Source organism: Aptenodytes patagonicus, chromosome 5 (genome assembly GCF_965638725.1).
Source record: "Aptenodytes patagonicus chromosome 5, bAptPat1.pri.cur, whole genome shotgun sequence".
NCBI lineage: Eukaryota > Metazoa > Chordata > Aves > Sphenisciformes > Spheniscidae > Aptenodytes > Aptenodytes patagonicus.
Genome location: NC_134953.1, coordinates 38,599,470 through 38,623,153, shown reverse-complemented (window position 1 = coordinate 38,623,153; position 23,684 = coordinate 38,599,470). Strand labels below are relative to the sequence as shown.

General features: G+C 52.7%; 1 protein-coding gene across 1 annotated transcript in view; it reads left to right on the top strand.

The window, feature by feature from the left end:
* Positions 1-7,048: 7,048 nt before the first annotated feature.
* The window catches only part of UNC5B (unc-5 netrin receptor B), a 56,822-nt gene continuing 40,186 nt past the window's right edge, over positions 7,049-23,684 (top strand). The window contains exon 1 of the mRNA XM_076338027.1: positions 7,049-7,136. Coding sequence (XP_076194142.1) covers positions 7,049-7,136 — 88 coding nt within the window. The remainder of the gene's footprint in view (positions 7,137-23,684) is intronic.

Here is a 23,684-nt window from a genome sequence, read left to right as displayed (position 1 = left end):
TCCCGGAGGAGTTTGCGGGGATTCCCCCCAATCCCAGAGGTTTTTCTGCTTGCACTCTTGTTGGGTTTGCACTCTTGCTGGGGTTTGGGAATGGATAACACTAGTCTGCAAAAGGAAATGAGATGGGTTCCTTAAAAAACAGGTATAGGGATGCTCACCTAAAGCAGGAGGAAGGGCAGTGTGCTGGCCCCTGGCTGCAAACAGCAGCCTCTTCCACCTCCATAGCATCAGACATTGCCTTTGCCTGCAGAAGAGGGAAAACTCTGCTTAGTCTGTTCAGTATACAGTCAGCTGCATAATATTTGTGTTGGAGATGGAAGATAAAGCAAGCTAACCAATTCTGTAAATGTGAGACTGCCTTTCAAACACCACAGCGTACATAGGCGCAGGAAACCCTATGGCCAATATCTTAGCAAGAAGGATTTAATGGGGACCATGGCCATGCTTCGTCAGCCCAGGCACTCATCTTTCTTACACGAAGGGTAAAGACTCTTCCCGGGGAGCTGTGTGATTAGCTCCAGTGCTCGGCTTGAGCACAGCCTAGTACCGAAGTTTGCAGTGGCTCTGGCTAGCCAGCTCACCCCCCACCTCCTGCCCTGTGTCTGCAGAGCAGTCTGCCCAGCAGCTTGGTGGGGATGGGGATTTGGCACCTCACTGAGGTGGTCATTAATCACCCCCAGCATTTACTCTGGAGAAGGGGCAGGCAGCAGGAGGAGCCCCCCCGTGGTTTCTGAGCCTGGCTCAGTTCAGCTGTGAAGCAGAGCTGTGGGTTGGTCCCAAGACGGGACAGAGAGACACTTGTTTCTCTGCTGCTTTGCTCTCGGGGGCTGTTTGTGCCATCCCAATGCAGCTTTGCAACGCTCAGGGTCCAGTGCCACCCTGCACTGGGACATGGACATAAACCCTGGTGTCCCCCCACCCCCCCTCTCTGCCTATCCTGTAGCATCACCCTGGGCACTTCTGAGGTCCCATAACCTCACCCTTGCCCTCAAGAGGATTTGTGGAATGGTTTATTTAGGTGATGAGACACTATCTATTTATCTCCCAGGCTGTGCTGATCTAGCATCCCTAGCAGGGGATGGCAGGTCTGCCGAGCCCCTTGTCCGACGAATGCTCCCGGCAGCCCTGGGCTTCGGGACTCCCTGAGGTGGCTACTCCATCATGTTTAACAGACCTTGACAGACCTGTGTGCCCCTTGAGTTTGCCTAAATGCTTTCTGGGGCCCATTTAGGCTGTAGGTCTCCATAGCATCCTGTGGCAATGAGTTCCATGATTTAATCATAGGTGGTGTGGAAAAAGCACTGTCTTTTGTTTGTCCTTAAATCTGCTGCCTGATAACTCAATTTGGACACTCCTAGTTCCTCTGTTGGAAGAAATGGGGAATTATCACTGCCTCTGCACCTGCTCCGCAGCACTGGTGCTTTTATACTGGCCCGCTGCGGCTTTTCTTTTGCCTCTCCCTCATTCATACCTCCTGGCAATTTCCCACTCCCCTGCCAGCCCGGCCTGGCATTGTGTGGAGGATGGAGCCAGAAAGGTCTCTGCTTTGCTTCATGGCTGTGTTGATCTCCACTTCTCTCCCACTCTCTTCTTTTATAGGTGTGGGAGAGATGCTCGAGAGACACTGCTGACTCTGGTCCAGATGCCGACAGGCTCCCTCTGGAGCAAACCGTGGTCTTGATGAAAATTCCCAAAGCATCTTCTGGTGTTTTTGTGTGCTCGCTCCTGCCCGTTGGGTCCATGTGTGCACATGTGGACCTTTCCCCAGCCACCCAGCCCAGCCCCTCACAAGGGGAAGGGTTCATAACATGGATTATGGTCACCTTGGGAATTACTTATCTCCTAACCAGGCTTTCCTGGCCCCAGCGGAGTGGCTTCCACCGCCACAGCCCTGTGGGACAGAGATGCCATGAAGCATCACCCAGGGTGGTGAAGAGAGGTGGCACGAGCATTCGAGGGGCGGACGGGGAGAGGAGGGGTGTTTGTGTCGGCCTCTCCCCCCGCCTAGCGGGATTTCCATCGCATCTCAAGCTGAAGCTGAGGAGGCTCTGGAGTCGGTAGAAAGTGAAGCGCTTTCCCTAATCGAATCACACGCCAGTGTCACTTGTAAAGCTCTGCAAAGCAGAAAGGACTTGGGAGCCACTGAACCACAAACATCTCCTCCCTCCCCAGCGCCTCCGCGGAGATCCTGCCTCTCTTCTTCATCTCTCGCCCATGAACATGATTTGGGAGGGAGCCAGGGCAGGGGCTCAGAGATCCCACCTTGTGCCCCGTGTCTGGTGCAGGGATATCACACCAGGTATCCCATGGGCTCAAGGATTTTGGGAGATGTATATGGTGCTTCATAGTCTTGGTCTTGATCTTGGGGATGTTCTTCCCTCTCTGGTCATCCCCCTGACAGGGATGTCTCCTGCCAAGCAGGCACTGGGCATACATCATGTCTTGCTAGTCCAGTGGGTCTTCTCCATCCTCAGCTTCCGTGAAGATGCTACATCTTCTCCTGTGCCTTGCTCAGCTCCTTCACGAGCTCCTGCCAGCCCAAGCATGAGATGTGCAGTGTACAGCCACCCTGTTTGGAGGTGAGGGGCAGGACAGTCCCTTGCCTTTACCTCCCTGGCACAAGCTGAAAGGGGACCGCAGGACACCTTTCCCAGCATGGGGTGGGGGAGCCCACGGAGCGGGGAAGGAAGGGTTGGTGCTGGGTATTTCACCCTCAGAGAGCACGGGAGTTGCTGACGCAGGTGGACATTTCTGAGAAAGCCCTTCATTCGGGTTTTGATGGTGCATCAAGCACCGAGTACATTGCTGCCTCCGAGCATCCCCATGGAGCTGTGCACAGAGCAAAATTAACAGGGAGGCTGGCTAACATCGAACCGAGAGGACAGGCTGGTTCCGTCCAGGTGCCCACCAGCAACAACCTACCCAGGAAAATACACTGGTCCGTCTGTTTTGCAGGAAAACCTGCCCTCTCCTCCTCCAGCCCTTTTTCTGCCCTAGTTCTCCCCGCATTACGGGGAGAAGCAAATTCCCCATCCTTTACAGGCAGCGGCTGGGACTTCTCCGCAGCAGTAAACAGCGTCCTTGCAGCAAGTCCGTCAGCAGCAATTTCCGCAGCCTCCTTCAGTGCACCCAAAGCATGCAGGCAAGGAAATTGTCAGTAGCAGGGAAAGAAAAAAACCAAACCACTGCTAAACTCAGTGTTTACTTCGTGCTGGGGCTCTCTTGGTAACAACAAGCTCCCTAGAAAAATCCCCTCTTTAAAAAAAGCAGGGGGATTTCAGCCCGGCTGGATTCCCAGAGGAGGGAAGCGGCTATTTGCGGAGCAAGAGGAGATGTGGCAGGGGCCGGCCGAGCCTCCTGCGGCAGTGGGACCAACAAATTTCAGTGGCGGCTGCTTTCCCTGAGCTGGAAACGAGCAATTTTCTGTGTTTGGCCCCTGTTGCTGTGGGTGGGCTGGCGGGGAGTGGATGCCAGGGCATCCGAGCTTCAGCATCCCAGGGAAAGCAAAACTCTGTACAGCAGCGGCTGTTCCTTGCCTGGGAAGCCCTTCCCGGCATCTCGACCCCACGTTATCTGTAGCTTTGCCGTGTATCCCCTCTTCTTCCCCTGTGTGCATGTCTTCAGATGCTCTCTTCTTACTAATGCCTAATTAGGTTGGAAGGACTGTTTGGCCCGATAGCATAGTTATGGATAATGCTATGCAAATTGTCTTGAAGACCTACGAGCCCCCAGATAGATAAGCACCTCCGGCTACCCCTGCGCTTAGCTGCCTGCAGCCCTTCCAGCCAACCATGGCTGCAAATAGCATGTGGGGGCTTTAAAGAAAATGCTCTTTATAAAAAAAAATAAATCATCCTTTCCCCCCCAACAGAAAATTCTTTATACCATAAAGATGTCTTGACATCTCAGTGCAGTCTTATCCCAGACAGCTGAGATGTTTAGTGAGGAGCATGGTCACTGTCTGAAAGAAAAAGGTACTTTTAGAGGACATTTCAGCCCACCGAAGGTCCACTCTGCCTCTAAAGTTTGGGTGGGAAAAGATACCCACCCCTCCCGTGACAGTGCGATCACAGCTGAAGGACACCGTGACCTCGAAGTCTGAACAAGCGAGTCTTTGTCTCACCTCCTGATTATGCTTTGGGAGTTTCCTCTGTTTATTATTCATCTGGTTGCGATCTTCTTTAACGCTTTAATGCACCCCCCTCCCAGCTATGCTAGAGACCCAAATGCCCGACCCGAGACATGAACCAGAGAGGTTGGAAGGTCCCTGCTCAGATGCCGTGTGCATCACCGGTGGGGTATGGACTGCTGGTCCTCCTGCATCCCTGAGCGGGAGCAGTCCCTCCCTGTGCCCAGTGCAGAATGCCAAAAATCAGGTGTCCCCTCTGATGCTGTCCCCTCTCCTCAGCCATACCCAAACCAGGCGGTGCAGACCCTTGCCCACGTGCCATCTGCTTCCCCTCGGCTTCATCCGGCACCATCACCCGCCATCCCTCCGGGGCTGTCGACAAGGGCCGGACCCTGCCAGTCCTGCTGTGGCTGGGCAGCTGAGTCCTGTGCAACTCATCGCACCTCCTGATCGGCTGCTGGGAGCAGTCCCACTGCGCTGGAGATTGACCTGTGCACACCAGGCCATTAGAGGAAACGAGGGGTAATATGTAAACACCTGGGAGGAAAAACAACCCTTTGCCTTAATGATAGTTTGTCATGTCATATTTTTCTAAAATTGCGAAATAGTGGTAGGCTAACCATTAATTTGCATTGCTTTAATTCATATTTTGAATACCAGACAATGACTTAAGCGCCACCTGATTTAACCCACACGTTCTCACTCATTTCTACAAAAAAATCCGTACAAAAGGTGCACTCTGCTTCCAAAAGCAGGCGTTTTGAATGCCCACCGGCTCCTCCACTCATTAATACCAACACCTGTACTGGTACCAAGCCATTCTTCAGAGCCCCTCGAAGTGCTTTACACACATGCCCAAGTGTTATCGGTGTTATTTAATAAAAGAATAAACACCCGCCCAGGCACAGAGCCCTCTCTTGCATGAATGGTCACCGAGCTCCGGTGCCAGTGCCCGGGCTTTGGGGCTGCACGTGGGGCCAGAGCCAGGCGCCGGTGTGCCCTTGCGTTACGATGTCACGAACTGCACATGAGCCCAACATGTGGCCTGATCCGGCTGGAAAATAGCCTTTTTTGCTGGTTTATTTTCCCAGAGCTCTCACCCCCAGCCCCTCTCCAATGCCAGCACCGCCGGGGCTGCATTAGGTGCATCCTTCCTCCTCTCTGCCCAGCCAGGCTCTTCTTTTACGGCTTCACCCTGTTGACTGCAACTGGAAATAAGATTTTTTTTTTTTGCTCTTAAGCCTTTTCCGGCATGTCCCACTGCTCTGTAAATACAGGCTGAAGTGCAGCCGAGTGTGGGATGCTGGAGGTAGCACTCAAGGCAGCTGTGTTGCCGGCGATGCGCAGGTGGCCCAAGCAGTGCAGCACAAGTACCCCCTGTTTTGGCGTCTGGCTGGGGTACCTGCGGGACTGGCCGAGGGGCAGCCAGCCTGGGAGGCGAGGGTGCTCTGCAAAGGTGGGAGAAGGCAACTGGGCAGCAAGGAGAGCTCATGACAGCTCTGAAAGGTTTCCAAAGGTGGATTTCAATTTTGCCCAAAAGGCCCGTCCCAAGCGCAAAGGCCACCCCTGGCGCTCCTGCGTCCCCAGGCAGAACCCCATGGTCTGCATGCAACACCCCGCATCAACAGCAGAAGCCATCCCCCAGCTTCTTCATCCCATCCAGGTTTGCCCTGCCCCTCTGAAAGCGACAACTGAGCTTGGGCCAAGGAGCAAACCCATGGCTGGAGCAGCACGCTGGGCCTGGAGAGAGCCAGTGCCAAACCCACAGCCCCGGTTCCACCGGGCTGGCAGTGAGGCACAGGCTGTAATTACTGCCTGCCTGCCAGGGTTCCTTCGCCCCCACTGCCCTACCCCGGAGGAACTGAGCAGCTGCCAGCAATTAAAAGTAGTTAGCAGTTCCCATGCTATTTTAACCATTTATAGGCAGCAATGGCAGCCCCTCCTTCCCTGGTGGAAGAGAGTGGTTCTTGCTGTTACCCAGCACTTTGCAGCCCTCCTTGCGTGGATGCTGCTGCGTAAGAAGCAGCGCTGCTCTATCGTAATGCAACTTTGCCGAACTTGGGGTTGCCTCCTCTCCTGGGCACCGCTGAGCCCTTTTGCCCCCTCCAGTGAGCGAGGAGGCAGGCTGGGGTTTAAATGCAGCCTAAGGAGAGACTTACGTGGAAAACTGCAGCCCCACTGCTCAAAGCTTGCAAACCTGTAAGTTTGCTTTAAATTCTTTGAAAGAAGGGAGGTGTACAGGTATTGAGGAGTAGTTGCAGGATTGTGTGTGTGTGTCTGGGTTTTCTATGCTCCTGTGGGTACATTTTGCAGCCTGCGTTTCAATTCCGGTTCTTGGGCGGGATGTAATAGTCCATTATGTGATCCTATTGCACTCACATCGTTAGCAGCAAAAAGACACGTTGCTTCACGCGTTAAAGTATTTTTGCCGGCGTGCTTCTCCCCGAGGCAAGCCTCCTCGGCGGGCACAGCGGGGCACGCCACGCCGGGGGCCGAGAGGATGGGCACGCCGGCTCCCGGGGGCCGATGCCCCGCTGGGGCGCGGGGAGGGGGGCCGGGGGGGGAGACCCGGCGCCGAGCGCGTTGCGGGGCTCCCCCTTGTGCCCACACGCCCCCACTGCAGAGCAGGCTCCGCCGGTTGGTATTTAATGCGGTTTTTCCATCCCTGCCTCGCAGCCCCTCTCCTGGCTTGGCTTTGTACCCCCTCCCCGGCTGCACGGGGTGGTGGGCAGGAGGTGGTGATGGTGATGATGGGGGGGGGCTGAGGCCGGGAGCAGCTCATCGCAGTCGCGGGGCGGTGCCGCCCCCGCTCCGCCCCGCTGGGCTGCGCCCCGCTCCGCCCCGCTCGGCGCCGGGCAGCCCGGCAGTGTGGCGAGGCGGGCGGGCAGGCAGCGCCGCTCCGCTCCCGGCCCCGCCGCCATGCCGCCGCCCGGCCCCCGCCGCCCCGCCGCTCTCCTCATCCTCCTCCTCCTCTTGCTGCTGCTCCGCCGGGCGCTGGCCGCCGCAGGTAAGGGGGCGCCGGGCAGGGGGGCAGAAGTTTTTTGGGGCGAGGGGGGGCGGGGGGCAGCATCCCCGGCTGCCTCCCCCCCAAAAAAAAGTTCACTGCGGCTTACCCCCTTTTTTTAGGGGCGGCTCGAGGGGGTTTCCAATCTTGGGGCATTTATTTCCTTTTTTTTTTCTTTAATATAAAGGTTGAGGAGTGCGCAGGGGAGCGCAGGTTTGGGGGGGGGGAGCTGAGCCACCCTCGGGGCCGGGGGATGCTCCGGGGGATGCTCCGGGGGATGCGGGCGGGCAGCGCCGCTCCCCGCCCGCCCTGCTGTACCGCTGCCGCCTGCTTATTTTTTTTATGATTTTTTTTTTAATTAGGAAAAGCAAAACAAACCCAGCCCTGTTTGTAGTGTCACCGGCTGTGATTCCCCAGCGGGTTAAATAAGTAATTATTCAGCCTGGATATTTTTTTAATCTGCAATTTTATAAACTGAGCTATTGATGGCTGGGCAGCTAAGTGGTGTTTTCCTATAGCTCTTCAAAGTTTCCTGTGCGCAGCCCAATCTTGTGATTGAGATGCACTTAAATCCAGCCCTTCCGTTGGTAATCCCTGCCACAGACAATAAACAGAGGCGCGTCTCTCTTGCTGCCCTCTCTCGTTAGGACTCCTGTGATCAAATTCAGCCTTTCCGCTATATTCCCCCTCCCCGCCAACTCATGAACATCCTCTGCATCTCAGGACTTTGTCCTTTGTCATCCTCCGGTGGTGGCAAAGCAAAGGTGCCAGTGTTTATCCTCCAGGTATAAAAAGATGTCCTCGAGTGTAGAGCTCAGAAGTGGAGCCCTATAAAGTTCCATGGCTTTTAGAGGTTGGAAGAGACCTTGCCCGTAACCGTTGGGGCTTCAGTGGCAGGCAAGGTCGTCATCCCTGTGGGAACTCGGGAGGAGAGCCCATCGCTTGCTTCCCGCAGCTTCTGGCAAGGGTTTGAGGACATGTCGCGAAGCTGCACGCAGCACAGATCGGTCTTGTTAGTAGTTAAAAGCGTCTCCTGACAAGCTGATTTTCTAGGAAAATGAACCAAACCTTCTTTTCTGAAGCGTAATTAAGGTGACGAGGAATTTTGGGGAGGGAGTTTAATTAGATTAATATTTTTTTTCTGCCTCTGCCACACAAAGATCTAGTGTCTTTCAGCAAATGGAAAACAGAAATGGCACTATTGACTTATTCAGTGGCCTGGACGTTGCTGCAGCAGCATCCTCCAGCCAGAAGAAACTCTCCCTTTGCTGGAAAGGGAGAGCTTTGAGAGCTGGCAACCGGTGTCCTCCTTGTCTGGGAGCAGCACGGTGTGTGCTGGAGGGTCCCGTGCTGTGGGAGTGAGCAGCGAGGGGCCCGGAGGCTTGGCGTGGCGTGGGATGCTGTGGATGGCAGGGGGTTGGGAAGGCTGGATTAGCCAGGCTGCTGTGGGTCAGGGTTTAGCTGTGGCCAAGCAGCCTGGAGCTGCTGCGGGGGGCATGTCGGCTGGGTTGGTGGTGCAGGACTCCCGTGCCTGGCTCTGTCCTGTGCGGTGCTCTTTATTTTTGCATGCACCAAGTTCATGCAGGGGTTGAAATTAAACTGGGCAGGAGAGAGGGAATGAAGAATAAAAAACAAGTTGAACCTGACCAAGCTGGATCAGTTTGAGTCTGGGGAGTTTTCTAAAGGCACACTGTTAAACTGGCATATTTAAACGTGTATAAAGTTTTTAGCTGTAGAGCTATAATTAGTGTTTCTCCAGGAGTGTTGTGTAGAGATTGCATTTGATGATGAAGAGGAGGGAGCTGAGATGGGTGCTTAGCCCTGGTGATAATCCGCTCCCTTCCCCATCTTTGCCTGGTTTTAAAGAGGGAGGGAGAGACATCACCCAGAAAATAATTTTCTCTTTTAATAACAGAGAACGTACATATTGTTTGTGTTGGGTTTTGCAGCTGGGGGGCGGGGGGGAGAAGTGTTGTTTTGGATTGGGGTTTGAAACCCAGAAGCAGTTGGCCCACTCATCCCCAGGACTGCTGCTGTGCTCTCCTCTGCTGCTGGGGGAACCTGCGTGCCCTCCTCCTGGTCCTGGGGCTCTGCCTGCTGGGCTGCTCGCCATGCTTCGTTCTGCTTGTGTGTGCTACTCTCAATAGGAAAACAACTTGGTGCGAGGATTTTGAGCTTGTTTGAGGGCCTTTCCCCGCGAGGCCGGCTGCACACAGGTTGCAGAAGGGCTGCTGAAATCCAGAGGGTGATGCTGGAGGGGGGCTTAGCTGACAAGGATTTTTGCAGACAGTGTGATGCTGCCATCCTGGTGAAGGACTGGCCTTCCATCCCTCTGCTGTACCACCATCAGGAAAACACCTGGGGAGGAAGGGGGATATCAGCACTGCTGTCCCCCACCAGCGTGGGTCGTGGGCTCCTGCGCATTGGTGGCAGGAGGCTGCCTGCCTGCTGCTGTCATCGCGAGCAGATGGCCGGGGGGAGCGATGCTCCAAGACCTGTTGCTCATCGGCCAAGCCTGCCCTTGTAGAAGGTGGAGCCTTGCTCGCTTGAGGACAGCAGTGTGTGGAAGGATCTGCTCTGTTTTTTTGTCTCCTTCTCCTTTAGCTTCTTGGTTATGGAGCCCTCTCTCTTAGAAGCAGGTGCTCTCTGTGCTTGATATTGGCAGAATGAAATAATGAAACAACAAAAAAAAGGAGAGAAATGGAAAAATACTACTTTAAAGAAGGCAGAATCTCTTGGAAGTGGTAGTTGGGGGGTAGGGGAGAAATCCAGATTGCATTTTCTCTGTTTAGGAATCAAAAGTGCACCACTGCTGACCCAGTAAGCAGCTTGGAGAGTCCAGCTGTGTCCTTCATCTCCTCTCCTGTGTGAGGTCCCATGGGTCCTCTTGGTGCTGTGCACGCTGGCTCCCTTGCCATCCCTGTTCTTGCCATACAGGAATAAAAAAAAAAAAAATCTGTATTTTGGGTCAGTTAAGCAGGCCAAGATGATGCAAAGAACTTGGTTTTGCTTCCATTTCTAGCAGCAGCAGCGCTTTCAAGTCCTCAGCCCTGTGGCTTTCTCCCTCCCAGCGTGCTTGAGGCTGGTGGGATCAGCCTGCCAGCCCTGTAGGTTATCGGGAGAGTCTGTGAGCTGGGCTTTGCTTGGCAAAAGCCAGGCTCGCAGGCCGGTGCCAGGGAGGCGGCAGGAAGCACTGGGCTGCAGGGTGAGGACGGAAGGGGCTGTATGGAGTCTGTGAGGAGTTCATTACAGCAGATGTTGGTGCCATAAAGCCACAGGTTCCTGCTGTTTCCTATTCACTTATATCCTCCCGGCTTTAGCGATGCTAATGCGAGTGAAAACATTTGCCAGAGAGAGGCGGGGGGGGCATAAATCACCAGCCCATTCTCTCTGCCCCCTCCTGCCATCCCACCCGTGTGTCTCGCCTTGGGAAGCGAGGAGATTAATATGGGTGCAAGGGATGCCTGAGCCGCTCGCTGGCTGCCATTGGCCCCACCGTGGCATTTTAAGGCCCACTGCCTCTGATTTTGGTTTTCCTTAATACGCAAAGCTGTAATTTGCTGTAATCAGTTGTATTGTGCAAGCCACCCCTGCTCCTGAGTCAGAGCGTGGTGGCACCAAGCTGACACAGCCCTGGCCCTTTGGATGCTGGGGGTAGGGGTGGTCTGTGTCTGATGGCATGAAGACTCATTCCTCCTGCTGTTCATCCTGGGGTAAAGGGAGCTTGGGTGATCCTTCCCTGGCTCTACCAGAGGTCAGGACCTAAAGGAAATGTGTGAGATGCTTTCCCCACCAAACCAGAGCCTTCATGGTGCCCCAGGAGTGGTGAACTAGTAGCTTTTGAGTGATGTGGCTTCTCACATCAGGCCAGGGCACTGGAAAAAATCCTGTATGACCTGCAGTGGGGTTGCACTAGGGCTGAGAAATGCAGAGCTTTTACTTGGGAGAGGCAGAAAGCCCCATAAAGCTGCTCTGATGTCTGGTTTCACACCTGCCCTCCAAGGGACCTCTTGGTGGGAGCCTGGAGGCCCCTAGCTGAATGCAGCACCTTCCCTAACACTCCCTAAATCCTCTGTCTCGCTGTCCCCGCAGCCCTGCAGGCTTGGCTGACGCTTGAATATTTACTGTCGAGGCAGTTTTGAAGTGTGGGGTTCCTTTTAGCTTCACGCTGGGGTCCGAGCACAGAGGGTGATGTTATTCTTGAGGGTCCTAGCTGGGTTTTGGTTTAAATCGGTTTTGGTCCTGTTGGGGAACAAAGTGCTAAAAGCAGGGGCTGTGTGCATGGGGGAGGCTGGGGAACCAGAAGGCAAGCAAAGCATCCCGGCTGCGCGGAGTATTATTTTTGAAGCCTCCTGGTTTTTCGGAGGCCTGACTCACGGTGCAGGAATGCGCTGGGCTGGCAGCCCCGGACCTGCTCCTTGGTGGAGGGGAAGAGCTGCCGTCTCCTCCTCCCGAGCCCGTTCCCCATCCCCTCTCTTCCCAAACCACCGGGCTGGGCTGGTAGCAGCCACATGTTTGCTGAGCTTAGATTTTTAGGGGATTTTTTTTTTCCTTTCCCTTTGCTATTTGCTTTTTCATGTAGGGGCTGCTTTTTTGATGGGTCTAGGGCAGCTCGGCGGGTCGTAGCAAGGCACCTCTGGGTTGTGCCGGCTGGTTGGAGGCGAGGGAAAGGCAGAGTGAGCCCCGAGATCAAACGCGAGCCAGGCTGGTAAAGGCTGGGCAAAGCCACACTCGAAAACGAGTAAAGGGAAGGGAAGCAGGAATTATTTAGCACAGGGCTTGCTCCAGCGTGTCCTACACGCTGCCTTTAATCTCCTGCGAGTCCCTCCCCGCTGCAGCCTGGAATGGCCCCGTTCGGGTCTCCTCTGCTCCCTGCTGCCTTTGGTGGCTTCTCCCAGACTTGCTGACTCAACTCAACTTTTTTGGGGGGCTGTTCCCTGTTGCAGTGACCTCCCCTGGATCCACACAAGTGTGTTATATCTGGGTTAAGTTTGTAGTGAAATGCCCAGGGTGGCGGGTCCTGGTCTTCATCCCCAAACTGGGAGTCCAGGCACTGCTACCCGGTATAACTTGGGGGGTGTTGAAGCTGCAAGCCTTAACCCAGACTCTTGGTGATTGGGAGTGTACCTTGGGGTAAATCTGGTAAAGGGACCATGATGGCAAGTTTGGCTCCCTGTGTTTCTCAGTGTTGGGCTTCGTGGAGAAATTCAGGTGGGGAAGGGGAAAAAAGCAAGCAAGGAAAGCAAGCCATGTGCCACCACGATGCTCAGCAGCAAGCAGGGTGTCTTACAGCTCAAGAGGAAGAAAGTGGTTTTGTCTTTGGTGTGGACTCTGCCTCCATCTTTCCTCAGCCTGCAGGCCTGGGCTCTGCTGGGTCTCTTGCCTGCCTGCCTGGAGCATCCATGGAGGCCACTGTGTCTTCCTGCTCCTGCCTCAGCCCCTCTCCAGAGGGTATTGATGGACAAGCACTCACTTGTTTAGGTGCTGGGAAATATCCCCTTTCCAGCTAATACCTTGCTGACCTTGCTCTTTGCTGTGAGGAGGAGGAATTACCAGGTCCCAAGCCCTGGGGGTGGCTGTGGAGCCACCTGGGGTGTGTGCATGGGGATGGCAGGCTGTGGGGCAGGTGTGGCAGTGGCACAGGAGTCCCAAAACTGGGCTGTGACCATGAGACAAGGTTTCCTCCTGGAGCTGGATTTGTGCAGGCAAAATATTTATCAGGAGGTGCATCCCGTTGCCGGCCACGCAGGCCTCGGTCTGGGTGGATGGGGCTGGCATAATCCCTCAGGATCTGAAAAACAAATGTTTTGAGCCAGTTTTTTCCCCTTTAAGTTTAAAGGCAGTGATTTTACTTTATTTTTACCCCGGGAGATGGAGGATGCAATCTGAGACTTATTAAAGAGTAATATACCTGGTTATACAGGGAGCAAACTGAGAAGAGCTCTAGCCTCAAACTCTGAAGCTTTTCTCTGCTTGCATTTGGGGTCGGGGCTGTCCCTTCCCCTGGAGGAGTGAGTCCCTTCAGGTAGGGAAGAAGACCTATATAGATTTGCAGAGCATCTTTGGGGGTCTCCTTCTCCACCTCCATCCTTTTGCCCCACAAGTGTGATCAGCAGCAGTCCATAATACATGTATATACACACGTATAGCACAGCTGCCCTTGCTTCTCTCCCCTATTTATTCCCGTAAGAGCTAGGAGGGGTAAAAGGGCTTGTTTGCACCACGAGCAATCCCTTCCCTGCCCGAATACCTGGGGCTGCGAGCATGGGCTGTCCTTCTAATCGGTACAAAACCCTCATCGAGCCAGACACAAAAGTCAGATCCCAGCGCATCTCATGCTTCCAGGGGGTCCCGCTGGTGTGGTTTCCATAAAGGTCCCATGAGTAACCTTTGCTGCCGCCTGGCTCCCTGCCTTCCTGCGCCAAGTGCGAAAGCTGAGGGATTGTTTCCCTTTGAAAGAGCGTGGAAAATCTCATTTTGAGATGTTTAATGCGTATTAGATCCATCTGCCTTTTGAGCAGAGGCCACCTCAGGAGGAGAGGCAAGGACCTCTGAGTGCAGATGCCTGGCGCCCAGGCGGGCTTTGGGGCTCTGCGGGAGTGATGCTATGGGCAGCATCCTCGACCAGAGGATCCGTGCTGGTGGATAGCATGGGATGCTAGAAAGAGGAGGGGGCAGGAAAAATAAACACAAAACTTCCATAGAGATGGAGAAATGCTCTTGGTATTGATGTCACTGCATGCAGGTGCAGGATTGTTTTGGATGCTTTGGCTTGCCCTAGGGATGGATTCAGCACACCTTGATATATTGAACCAAATGGCACTCAGGCACAGGTAAAATGTGCACAAGAGGGTTTGAGCGCAGGATGGTGCGTGGGGAACACTCCTGTAAGGCATGATGATGCCTCTCCCCACCGGGCTTCCCTCCCTGTTGAAGTTGCATGGAGATGGATGTGGTGGCTGTTGAACCATACAAGCCTATCAAGGGGGAGGCTCGCACCAGGCAGGGAGGTGAGACAGCGGCTGAGATGACAGCAAGCTTTTCTCTACCCTGACTTTGTCCTGCCATTGCTTTGTGAGTCTTCCCTTTTGCGGAGCAACTCTCCTCCCTGGGAGCTGCCACCAGCCTGGAAATTGTCCCCAATTGCCCCCTTCTTGCCACGTTCCTTCCTTGGTTGGCAGCATTTAAATGCCTCTACATGTCCTCCTCCACGACTTAAACAAGGGGCAGTATGGGCTGTCCACCTCTGGGTGGGCTCCTTGGTGTACCTGCATCTCCTGGGGCGGTGGCAGGCTGGAGGGACAAGATGTAAAACAAACCCAGGCTTCCTGGCTGGGTGGCTCGCGGAGGTGGGAGGCTATTAAAAGTGTTGCGTTGCATTGTATAGCGTGGGAGTTTTCCTTAGGCAGGAGGTTAGAGAGCCCAGAAACTCCTCGGGACAGATTTAAATGGGAGAAGGGACACACCTGGGATGCAGTGTTGCTGTCTCCTCCTGTCTGAGGTTGCTGTCAGCGGGTGTCCTTAATGCTTTCTAGGCTGTGAGGTTTTTCTGTGGACTCACGTGATGTGCTGGGAAGTTGTAGTTCTTCCTTCAGATGATGGTGACCGCTAGTTGGAGGCCCGAGAGCAATCGGGATGGAGGAGCAGGGCTTCAGAAGGTTTTGTGGAGGTGGATGAATGGAGCTTCCTTCCACTGGTGTGATCAGCTCTGCCTCTCTGCCATCTTGAGTGGGTCTCGTCCCCCCCTTGCATGCTCTGGAGGCTGATCTCTGCATGCCTGTTATCCCCCATGGAGACCTCACCATCCTATGCCGTCACCCGGCTGCGTTATTGGCTCTGTCTGTTTGGGTTGGCTTGAAGAACAGAAGGAGGGTGTTTTCCAGCAGCCAGAAAGTGGTTGCTATTTAAAACAACCAAAAAAAATGCAGTCTGCTGCTTTCTTTTCATCCATGTAGCCAAAAGGAGCCAAGCAAGCATCCCCACCCTCACCTGGAGGGGCATCTCTGAAGGCTTTGCAGGGCCTGCAAGTGAAGCTAGTAATTAGTGCTGGTCATGAGGGTGGATCTTGCAATGTGGCCATGCTGTCTGCTGTGGTCTGGCCTGGGGCCATCGCCTCATTTCAGATGGCCGCTACTGAGGTGTGGGATCCCAGCAGCTTCCATCCACCCCTGTTTATCCCAAACAGGCTGGGGATGCTGCTCGGGGTGTGGGTACCCTCGCCTCCCTGCCTGGCACGGCTGTTTTTACAGTTGCTGGATGGTGCTATGGTGTTCCTGCACTGGAATATTATTTTGAAGGTTTTTCTTTCCCCCTAGACAGATATGGTGTACATAGAGGTGCTTAAAATGAAAGCAGGGTTCCCAAGTCCAATTATACAGCAATTAAAAGTAATCAGTGGTCTAGGTTGCTGCATCGGAGACTAGGCTCATTGAAGGGTTTTCTCCTTCAGCCTACCTTGGAGAAGCTTAAACGTCCTGTCCCTTCTGCTTTCTGGGACCTGACTGGAGGACATCTTCCTAGAACGGGTCAAGTAGTGCTGAAAAACTGCATTAGCCTGGAAGTAAGCTGTTCCCCATGCTCAGGAGCTCCCTGTCGGGGCTGTGGCATCCCTACATGGCTCTGTAGTGTCTCCTCTGAGTTGCACCAGTCTATCCGCTTTGGGGACAAGCGCTTGGTGACACGGTGTCACTGCTGGATGCATGCCTGGCTCTGTCGGCATCGGTGGGGCCACAGGCTAATGCTTTGGGCTTGGAAGGAAGAAGAGGTGGCAGTTCGGGCTCCCCTGCCATCTCCACCCATGCATTTCCACCTGGGTCTGCGGTTCCTCTCGTCCTTCCCTGGTCTTTAGGAGGAAATGCCTGACTTGGTTATGGAAGTACGTTTTCCTGGAGGACATGTGATGCCTACTGCGTGTCATTTTGGCTGCTTTTCTGCAGTCAGAGCCCTGCAAACGCCTCCTTCCGTGCTCCGGCATCGGCACTAAAGTGATTTGTTTCAGGAGAGGGGATTTGGCTGCAGAGGGCCGTGCAGCATGGAGCTGCTCGGGTGACCGGGGTCCAGAGTGTGATGAAGCCAGGGTGCGGGCTGCCAAGGGCTATAAAACTTTTATTTTCTCCCCCTTTGCAGTCCCTCTTTTTTTCATGTATGTCTATGCTAAATGAATTGCTACTGGTGAATGACTAGTCTGTGCTTGGGTGAAGCACGAGAGGCTGGGAGGTGTGGCTGTGGAGGCTTTGCACGTTAAAATCCCGTGGTGCCATAGCCCAGGGATCCCAGCTTTGCATTGAAGGAGTTGCAGCCACGCGGTTAATCCCTGTCCTGGGTCGTGGCTACTTCGGCTACCCTGTTTTTTTATATATATGTGTGTGTATATTAAAAAAAATAAGGTATCAAGGCACATATTTCAGACTCTAAAATTTATACACCAAGATAAAAATGTTGGCTCTGCCCAAAGCTGGAAAAGCGAGATCCAAAAGCTGGAAAGAGGGTTGGGTTTTGTTTGGGCTGAACAGTGACTAACAAGAGTTGAGTTTTTAAAACAAATGCTTGGGATAAACTGGTTATGCAAACCGGGGCAAATTGGGCAGGTTCCTTTGTAGTTTGCAACAAAACCCCCGGGAGTCTGGGGCATGTTGGGGCTGGTCCTGCTGGGGATGGAAAAACCCACGCGCCAGCTTTGCAAACGGGGTCCCGGCCGATCAGGAAGGATCCTGGGGGATAAGTGGTAGGGAAAGCCACAGGTTACTGCGGGGCCTCATCTGTCCAGCTAAAACCTTGAGTAATGCTGATTCTAAAAACACGCTGGGTCAAAAATAGGTGATTTTTTTTAAAGTGAGGTTTTATAATACCTCCTAAGAGGAATTCACACTGACCTTGGCTCCAATAAATTGTCAGGCTTGCTGGTCCTGTGCTGCCGAAAATACGTAAATTTGGAGGATCTTTAGGTTTTTTGCTGTGACATTCATTGGCGATGGCCGGGAGGATGGTGTGGGGTACGCAGGCGCGCCAGCAATGCTCGGTATGCTTTGCAAAGGCAGTTGGGCTCGCAGACCGCAAGGCTTCTGGTTTCTATCACAGCCTGTGCTGTTTTGGCCAGGGGCATCCATCCATCCATCCATCTCGCAGCCCTCCCAGGCTCCGCAAGGCTCCTCTCGAGTGCGGTGCTTTAATAAGGACACTAGAAAAAAGTGGGTACGAGGGCCACTGTAAATTTTTAACTTCATCCCGTTACGTGGGCTGGGGGAAGGCGATGCCTTGCTTGTTGGTAAGGCAAAGTAATGCTCCGTAAAAATCCCTCTCACCGTTTCCTGCTGGATCGGTCCTCTGGACTGAACAAAAACCGGCTTAGGCTGCTGTCATCTCTTTGCGGGGAAAAGCCCAGCTGCTGGATCAAGCAGAAAATTAGATGAAAACTGCCTAACAGGAAAAGAAAGATGATTTTTGCACATGGGAAGGGGAAAAAGAGGAGGCGAAGTTGCTGCTTAACCCCATCAGTGGCCTGTGCCTGCCCTTCGAGCATCCTCCAACCACCAGCACCCCACAGTACCTTGGCATCGCTGTACCTGTTTGCTGTCCCCACATCCTAAGGGCTTGCTGCTGTTTCTGTCTTCTGCTAGTGGAGAGGGATGAGGTTGGAGGCTTGAGCAGGGCAGCTTTTCGGTGGTCCCCGGCTGGCTGGGAAAGGCAAAGCTCTGCTTGCAGAGCGGGTTTTTGTGCACATGCTTGCTGCCTCCCCTTTTCTGTCTCCATATCCCAATGACATACTGGCTCTGTTTTCATTAGTATTTATGGACTGGCTATAAGGGGACGCAGCAGATCCAGCCGGGCTGTTAATGACCCCTGCATGAAACAGCAAAGCCCACTTAGCGGTCTCGGCCGAGGGGTTTTACTGCAGCCTCTCCCGGTCTGCCTGTGCTGATCTCCTTCCCCTAGAGAGTGACGTGGAGGGCTGCTGGCACGTCGATTTCTTGCTTAAAGAGAAAAGGGCTTGGATTTGTGTGCCTATGGGAGGCGGAGGAAGGAGAGTGTGTGCGAGTCTATGGAAAGTGTAGGGGGGAGAATGCAAACCATATGTTTCTGCGAGGGTCAAGTTGCAGAGCTAAAACCAGCGGGGAAGCAAAAGAAGCTGGAGTCCCGCAGTTTGGATGTGCTTTGCGTCCTGGTAGGTGTGGGGGGTATCCAGTGTGGCCTACCGAAGGATGATTTTAAAAAATAAACCCACCCTAAAAGATGATTTGGGTCCCTGCCTGGCACTCTGTGGTGTCACTGCTGTCCCGTGTATTTAGGGCTGGGGTCCAGGACTGTTTCTAAGGCCTTGGGGCTCCTATAAATAAATGGCAGGGATGCTGGGAAGAAGCTTCTCTGGGTTGCCCTGAGTTCATGGCGTTCGCAAGTTTGATAGGAAGTCAAGGGAAGAAACTTCTTGCAGGGAAGGGGGTGCCTGCAGCTCACTGGAAAAGCAAGGCTGATGTTGTGCCGTCCACCAAGACTGTCCTTGCGTTCTCCTTCCAGCTACAGAGAGGAGAGTCAGATGAAAAGATCCATTTTCCCTTCTCGGAGTGGAAAAAGTTATGTGCAGGCAGCCTGGAGAGTTGTGTAGACTTCAGACCTAAGCAATGTAAGCTGGATTGAAGTGCTTTTAAAAAGAAATCTGAAAATAGGGGGAGCGGTGAGGTCCCACAGCAAACTTTTTTAGCTGGGAGACATCTTTTGTTTCGAAAACTAAAGGCATGGAGACAATATCTGGTTCCCCGACTGGCTCTACGGAGCTGTTTGCAACCTGTCAGCTTAGTAACCATCTGCTCACAGCCCGCAGGGACCGTGCTATATATGGGACGCAGGAGGAGAGAGGCGTTGCTGTGCCCTCCCAGGAGGCTCCAGCCCCTCCGCAGAAGGGACTGTGGGACACAACATCTCCTTGGCCCACACACCAAGAGGAGCTCCTGTGCCTAAGACACTAAAAAATCCCAATGGATTTATCTTTTGGCTGTCTGGCTTATTTGGCGTTTTTTGTCTGTTTGGGGGAGATTTTTTTTTAGCTTGGTTTCCTAAAAAAATGGGATTTTTTTTTTTGCAGTCATGCTGTTTGTGTGTCTGCAGCTCTCCCCTCCTTTGATTCGGAAGTAGACATCTTGCAATTAAGCACCTGCCTAATTAGGAAATTAGCAATAAAGTTTTTATCTAGGCGAGCTGGTCGGCCAGCGAGAGGGATCTATTAATATCCCACTAAAAAAAACCCCAGCATAACATTTGCCACCCACTATTGGGGAACACAAATGCCACGTGGGTGTGAGTATTTTGAACAGCAGATCTATAGGAAAGCAGGTTTTGTTCTGCCGCTTATGGGAGTGCATAGTTTGAGCTGAGATGGGGTACCTCAAAATACATGAAGGACTGAGAAAAATGTTGGAAAAACTTCAGGCAAGGTGAGAGAAGTGCTGAAGGATGCCTTCAGGTCATGGCAAAAGACACTTGTTGGCTGATGACCTTTAATTGTTGCAGAAGGAAATGGTCCTTCACTAATGATGGCTGAGTGGCTGAAGAGGAAGCAGGAGGAGAGCATCCTACACCTGGGTCAGCCGGGGAGGGAAGGGCTTCCTTGTAGCCTACACACGCTTTGGAAAGAGGCTCTGCGGTGAGATTGCTAGGTGTGTTGGATGTGGTAGAGTTTCTCGGGGCTTGCTCTGTCAGCATGTGTAAAGAAAAAAAAAAAGTTAAAACGGCATTTATGTAAACTGCAGGGTCTAAAGGCTGGAGGAGTTTGGATTATCGCAGACCTTTGGGTCAAGGGTATTCTGCAGCTTTGGCTTTTCACATTTTTGGGTAGCAGCTCTCTGAAAATAGAGCATCAAGGGAAAAGATGGGGGAAAAGAGCATTTTCCTGTTGGCATGGTACCAGCTGCTTCTGCAGGTCCTGAGGGTCTCCGCGGGGTTTGATCTGGTTGGCATTTGTCCCTAGATAAGTGCCGTAATAAACCTGGCCCTTGCTTCACTGGCAGGGTGGCCTCCTGGCTCGTCCCAACCGAGCTGCCCAGGAGATGCTTTAAGCCAAGAGGCACTGGGTCTGGGGAAGGGCTGCTCCGGGGTCGGGTCGCTTGGGTGGTGAAATGAGTCCTTGTCCTATTGCAGAGTTCCCTGGGTTTAAAACCATGTTACTTGCAGAGATGGTCTCTTAATGCAGTGCAGAAGGCAGCTTGAGAAACCATGAAGAGGTTCTCAAGAAGGTGGTGGAAATGAGAAACTGGAATTAGGAAAGCAAAAGTGTGTTTTCTTCCAGGACCAGGATATTTATTCCGGGTAAAACGCAGATGCAGAGAGATAACATCCCTTTTAATTTAAAAAAAAAAAAAAACAACAAACCAAAACAACTTTCTTTTGAAGCTGCTGAGAATGGCTGCCCCTTGTGATGTTTCATAGCTGAGATCATTTCTGGCTGAGTTAATCCACTCTGGAGGCTTTAGTCTCAATCTGTCTGTATGTGTGAGCTCAGAATCTGAATTTTTACAGGGAGGGGGGAAAAAACCTCAATAATTCTGGACAAAAAAAAGTAAAATAAAGCTATGAAGAAGCATCAGTGAAGAGAAGACTTTCAGGTTTTTGGGTGAATCGTGATCTGGAGCTACTCTGCTGTAACTGAAACTTTGCATGTACAGAGAAGTGAAACAAGAAATGCAGAGCATTTGCTAAAAGAACATTAGCAAAAACTGGGAGGAATTACTCTTCTTTTCAGAAAGAGGTATTAGCCATTATTTCTAGAGTAATTAAATTTCATGAGTGCTTATTTAGAATGAAATTTAGTCTGTATTTAGTCTGTATTACAGACTTTTGGAGAAGATATTAATTCCAAGGCAAGCAGGCTGCCTCTGCAAGCAACTGAGACTCAGAGCAGGGCTTTAATTTCAGTGGTGTATCACTGTAATAGTATTGTTTATAAGCTTCTGTTGCCACATGAAAGCAATGTTGCATTATCCTGGTTGGTCCTAAAAGCAGCGAACCAGCCAGAAGAAGCCTGATTACAGAGCAGCAGCTCTTTCTTCCCATCACTACAAAAGAATAGACAATAGAAACCGGGATCCAGTTTTAGCTCCAGTAATGCAATGCCCTCCTTCTGGTGGTCATGTCACATGCTGCCTGAGTAATTCCCATCCTTGTTCTGCCTGGAAAACTGGCCTCTGAGGGAGGGAGTGATGGATTGGGCTGGGTGATGCCGGGATCTGGCGCCCTGCTGCGGGTGCAGGCTGGTGGAGATGGTGCTGTGGGTAGACCTCGGCCAAGGCACGGAGCTGCAGATTTGGGGAAGGTGGTGGCCCTCAACGTTTGTGGGGATGGCGGTGCTGTAGAGTTGGTGAGTTGTTGGTTGGGAGGTTGTCACCCCTAGAAATGGGGAGCAGTTTGGCTGGAGCCTGGGGTTTGCTTGGAAGACTGAGCCTGAGGCATTGGAAGAGGAGCTTGCAAAAGCAGCTCTCTGGTCACCTGGTCACCGCTTGCTCGTGCCATAAGCTTGTCATCCATGCACAGGGGGTACTAAGGCATGGCAAATGTTGATTTTCATTCTTTTCCTTCAAGAAGAATGACTCGACCTGTGGGTAGCTGCAGGACATGGGGAGGCAGCTGGGAGCTGCACAGCCTCCCTTCTGGATGTGGTTCCTGCTAGTCAGGTTACCATATAGCTGCATCATGTGCTGCTTCTCGCCTTTCTAAGGTGATTTGGAAATAGGACAGGGTTTTGTTTCCAGCTTGTTTTGTGTCCCTTGGCTTCCTCAGCTTGGGGTGATCCTCATAGGATTTAACAGGTGAATAGAGAGCAGGGGATTGCTAAGGAGAAGGTGGACCCCTCCAAGGTTGTGCTGCAAACTCCATCATTGCACAAGGCGCGGAGAAAACTCCAGTGGAGTTATTTCTTAAAATCAGCTACAAATCACAGCCAGCTTGCTTTGAGATGGGAAATCCAGCTCTTTGGGATGGGAAAACAGTGCAGAGAAACCTGCAGCAGAAACCTCACAGCTCTTTGTGCCTGGGACAAAGAGTTGGTTTGGAGTTACACGGAAGAAAAGGAGCGGGGTTGGGGGGGAAGGTGTTGTAAGATGGGTTTTGGGACCTGAACATAGCAGGGGGAGGCAAATGGGGCCGTAATGAGCAAATACATTGTTGGGGATGATTGCTTGCCTGAGGGGAGCAATCTTTCACCAGCCTGATAGTGGTATGGATGCTGATTTTTCCCACTTCTCTGCAGCTTTAAACACGCAGAAGACAAACTTTCTCTGGATGTCTTGGTGGCAGGAGATGAGTGCTCAGCATCAGCGTCTTCCTCCTTATCCCTTGGGAGTGTGTGTCGGGTGTTAGCAATGCTGCCAGTTCCACAGATGAGCCCCAGACCTGCTGCCACCCTCTTCTTTACCCCCCCAGCCTTTGGCCTCTGTGGTTTTTTAACCTTATTTTCCCCCTGCTCATTCGGTTTGCAGTTAGGAATACCTTTTATGCGCTGAAGACTTATGGTTCAGCCTGGATGTTATCAGTGTGGTGTCTGATAAGTTTTCTGCCTCGAAGCCCCAGGGAAGCGCCTGTTCGGGGTCGCTGCAATAGATTTTCCTCCTCTTTCCCAGCTGCCTAAGAATAGTGTGATTTTTACTTACTCCTTAACTGAACGGAATTACTTTCATCACTGGAAAGAAAAATGCATGTCCTAGCCAGCGTTGTCCATAAAGGCTTGTGATGCCTCTCCGTGCTTTCATAAATTCATAAATGGGTGGCGGGACGTGCTGTTAGGAAGGAATAAATCTCTGATTATTCAGATGAGCTTGGACCGTATGAAGAAGGTGGCAGGGGAAGGATGAAGGGTTTGTCTCAGAGGGCTGTGGAGCTGGTGGCCTGATCTTGGGTGTGGAGATGATTGAGGGGGGTGGTGGTGGAGAGGCATGATGGTCTTATGTGGATGGTGTAAAGGGAGAGCAGTGGAGGCACCAGGACATTGGATTTTGCAAAAGGAGAGATGCTGAAGCATCCCTTGAACAGGCTTGTGATGGGGTTTGGCACTGACCATCCTCTGACAGCCGTAAGAGAAGTGCAATGCCCAGAAGAGAAGGGTTTTTCCCCAAGCTGGCATCTTGCTGCTCCCCTTCCTACCCTGCTCCTGGGTCTTGCTGGCAGGATCCAGCTGCAGTGCTGGGATTGAGGAGAGCCTCCCCAGGACCCGCTGCATGTGGGGTGTGGGTCAATGATAAGTGAATGTCTCAACCACTCATTGGGATGTGCCTGGGTGGCTGGAGGGATTTGTGGTTTAAAATGGTGTCACAGTGGGCATTTGGGGCAGCTTTGCCTGGGCAAAGTGAGGATGTGGCACTTCTGGAGCAACCCCTGCCCAAAACCATGGCACTCAAGAGCTAACACATACATGGTAGGTCATTATGCCACCCTCCTGCCCCTACAGGGAGGGTGATACACGGGTTCCCCTTGCAGTTTGGTAGGCAGGAGGAGGTCCCGCATGGTGTTGGATGCTGAGCATCTATGGAAGCAGCCTTGTGTGCATTAAAGAGCCTGTAACTCCCCTTTCAA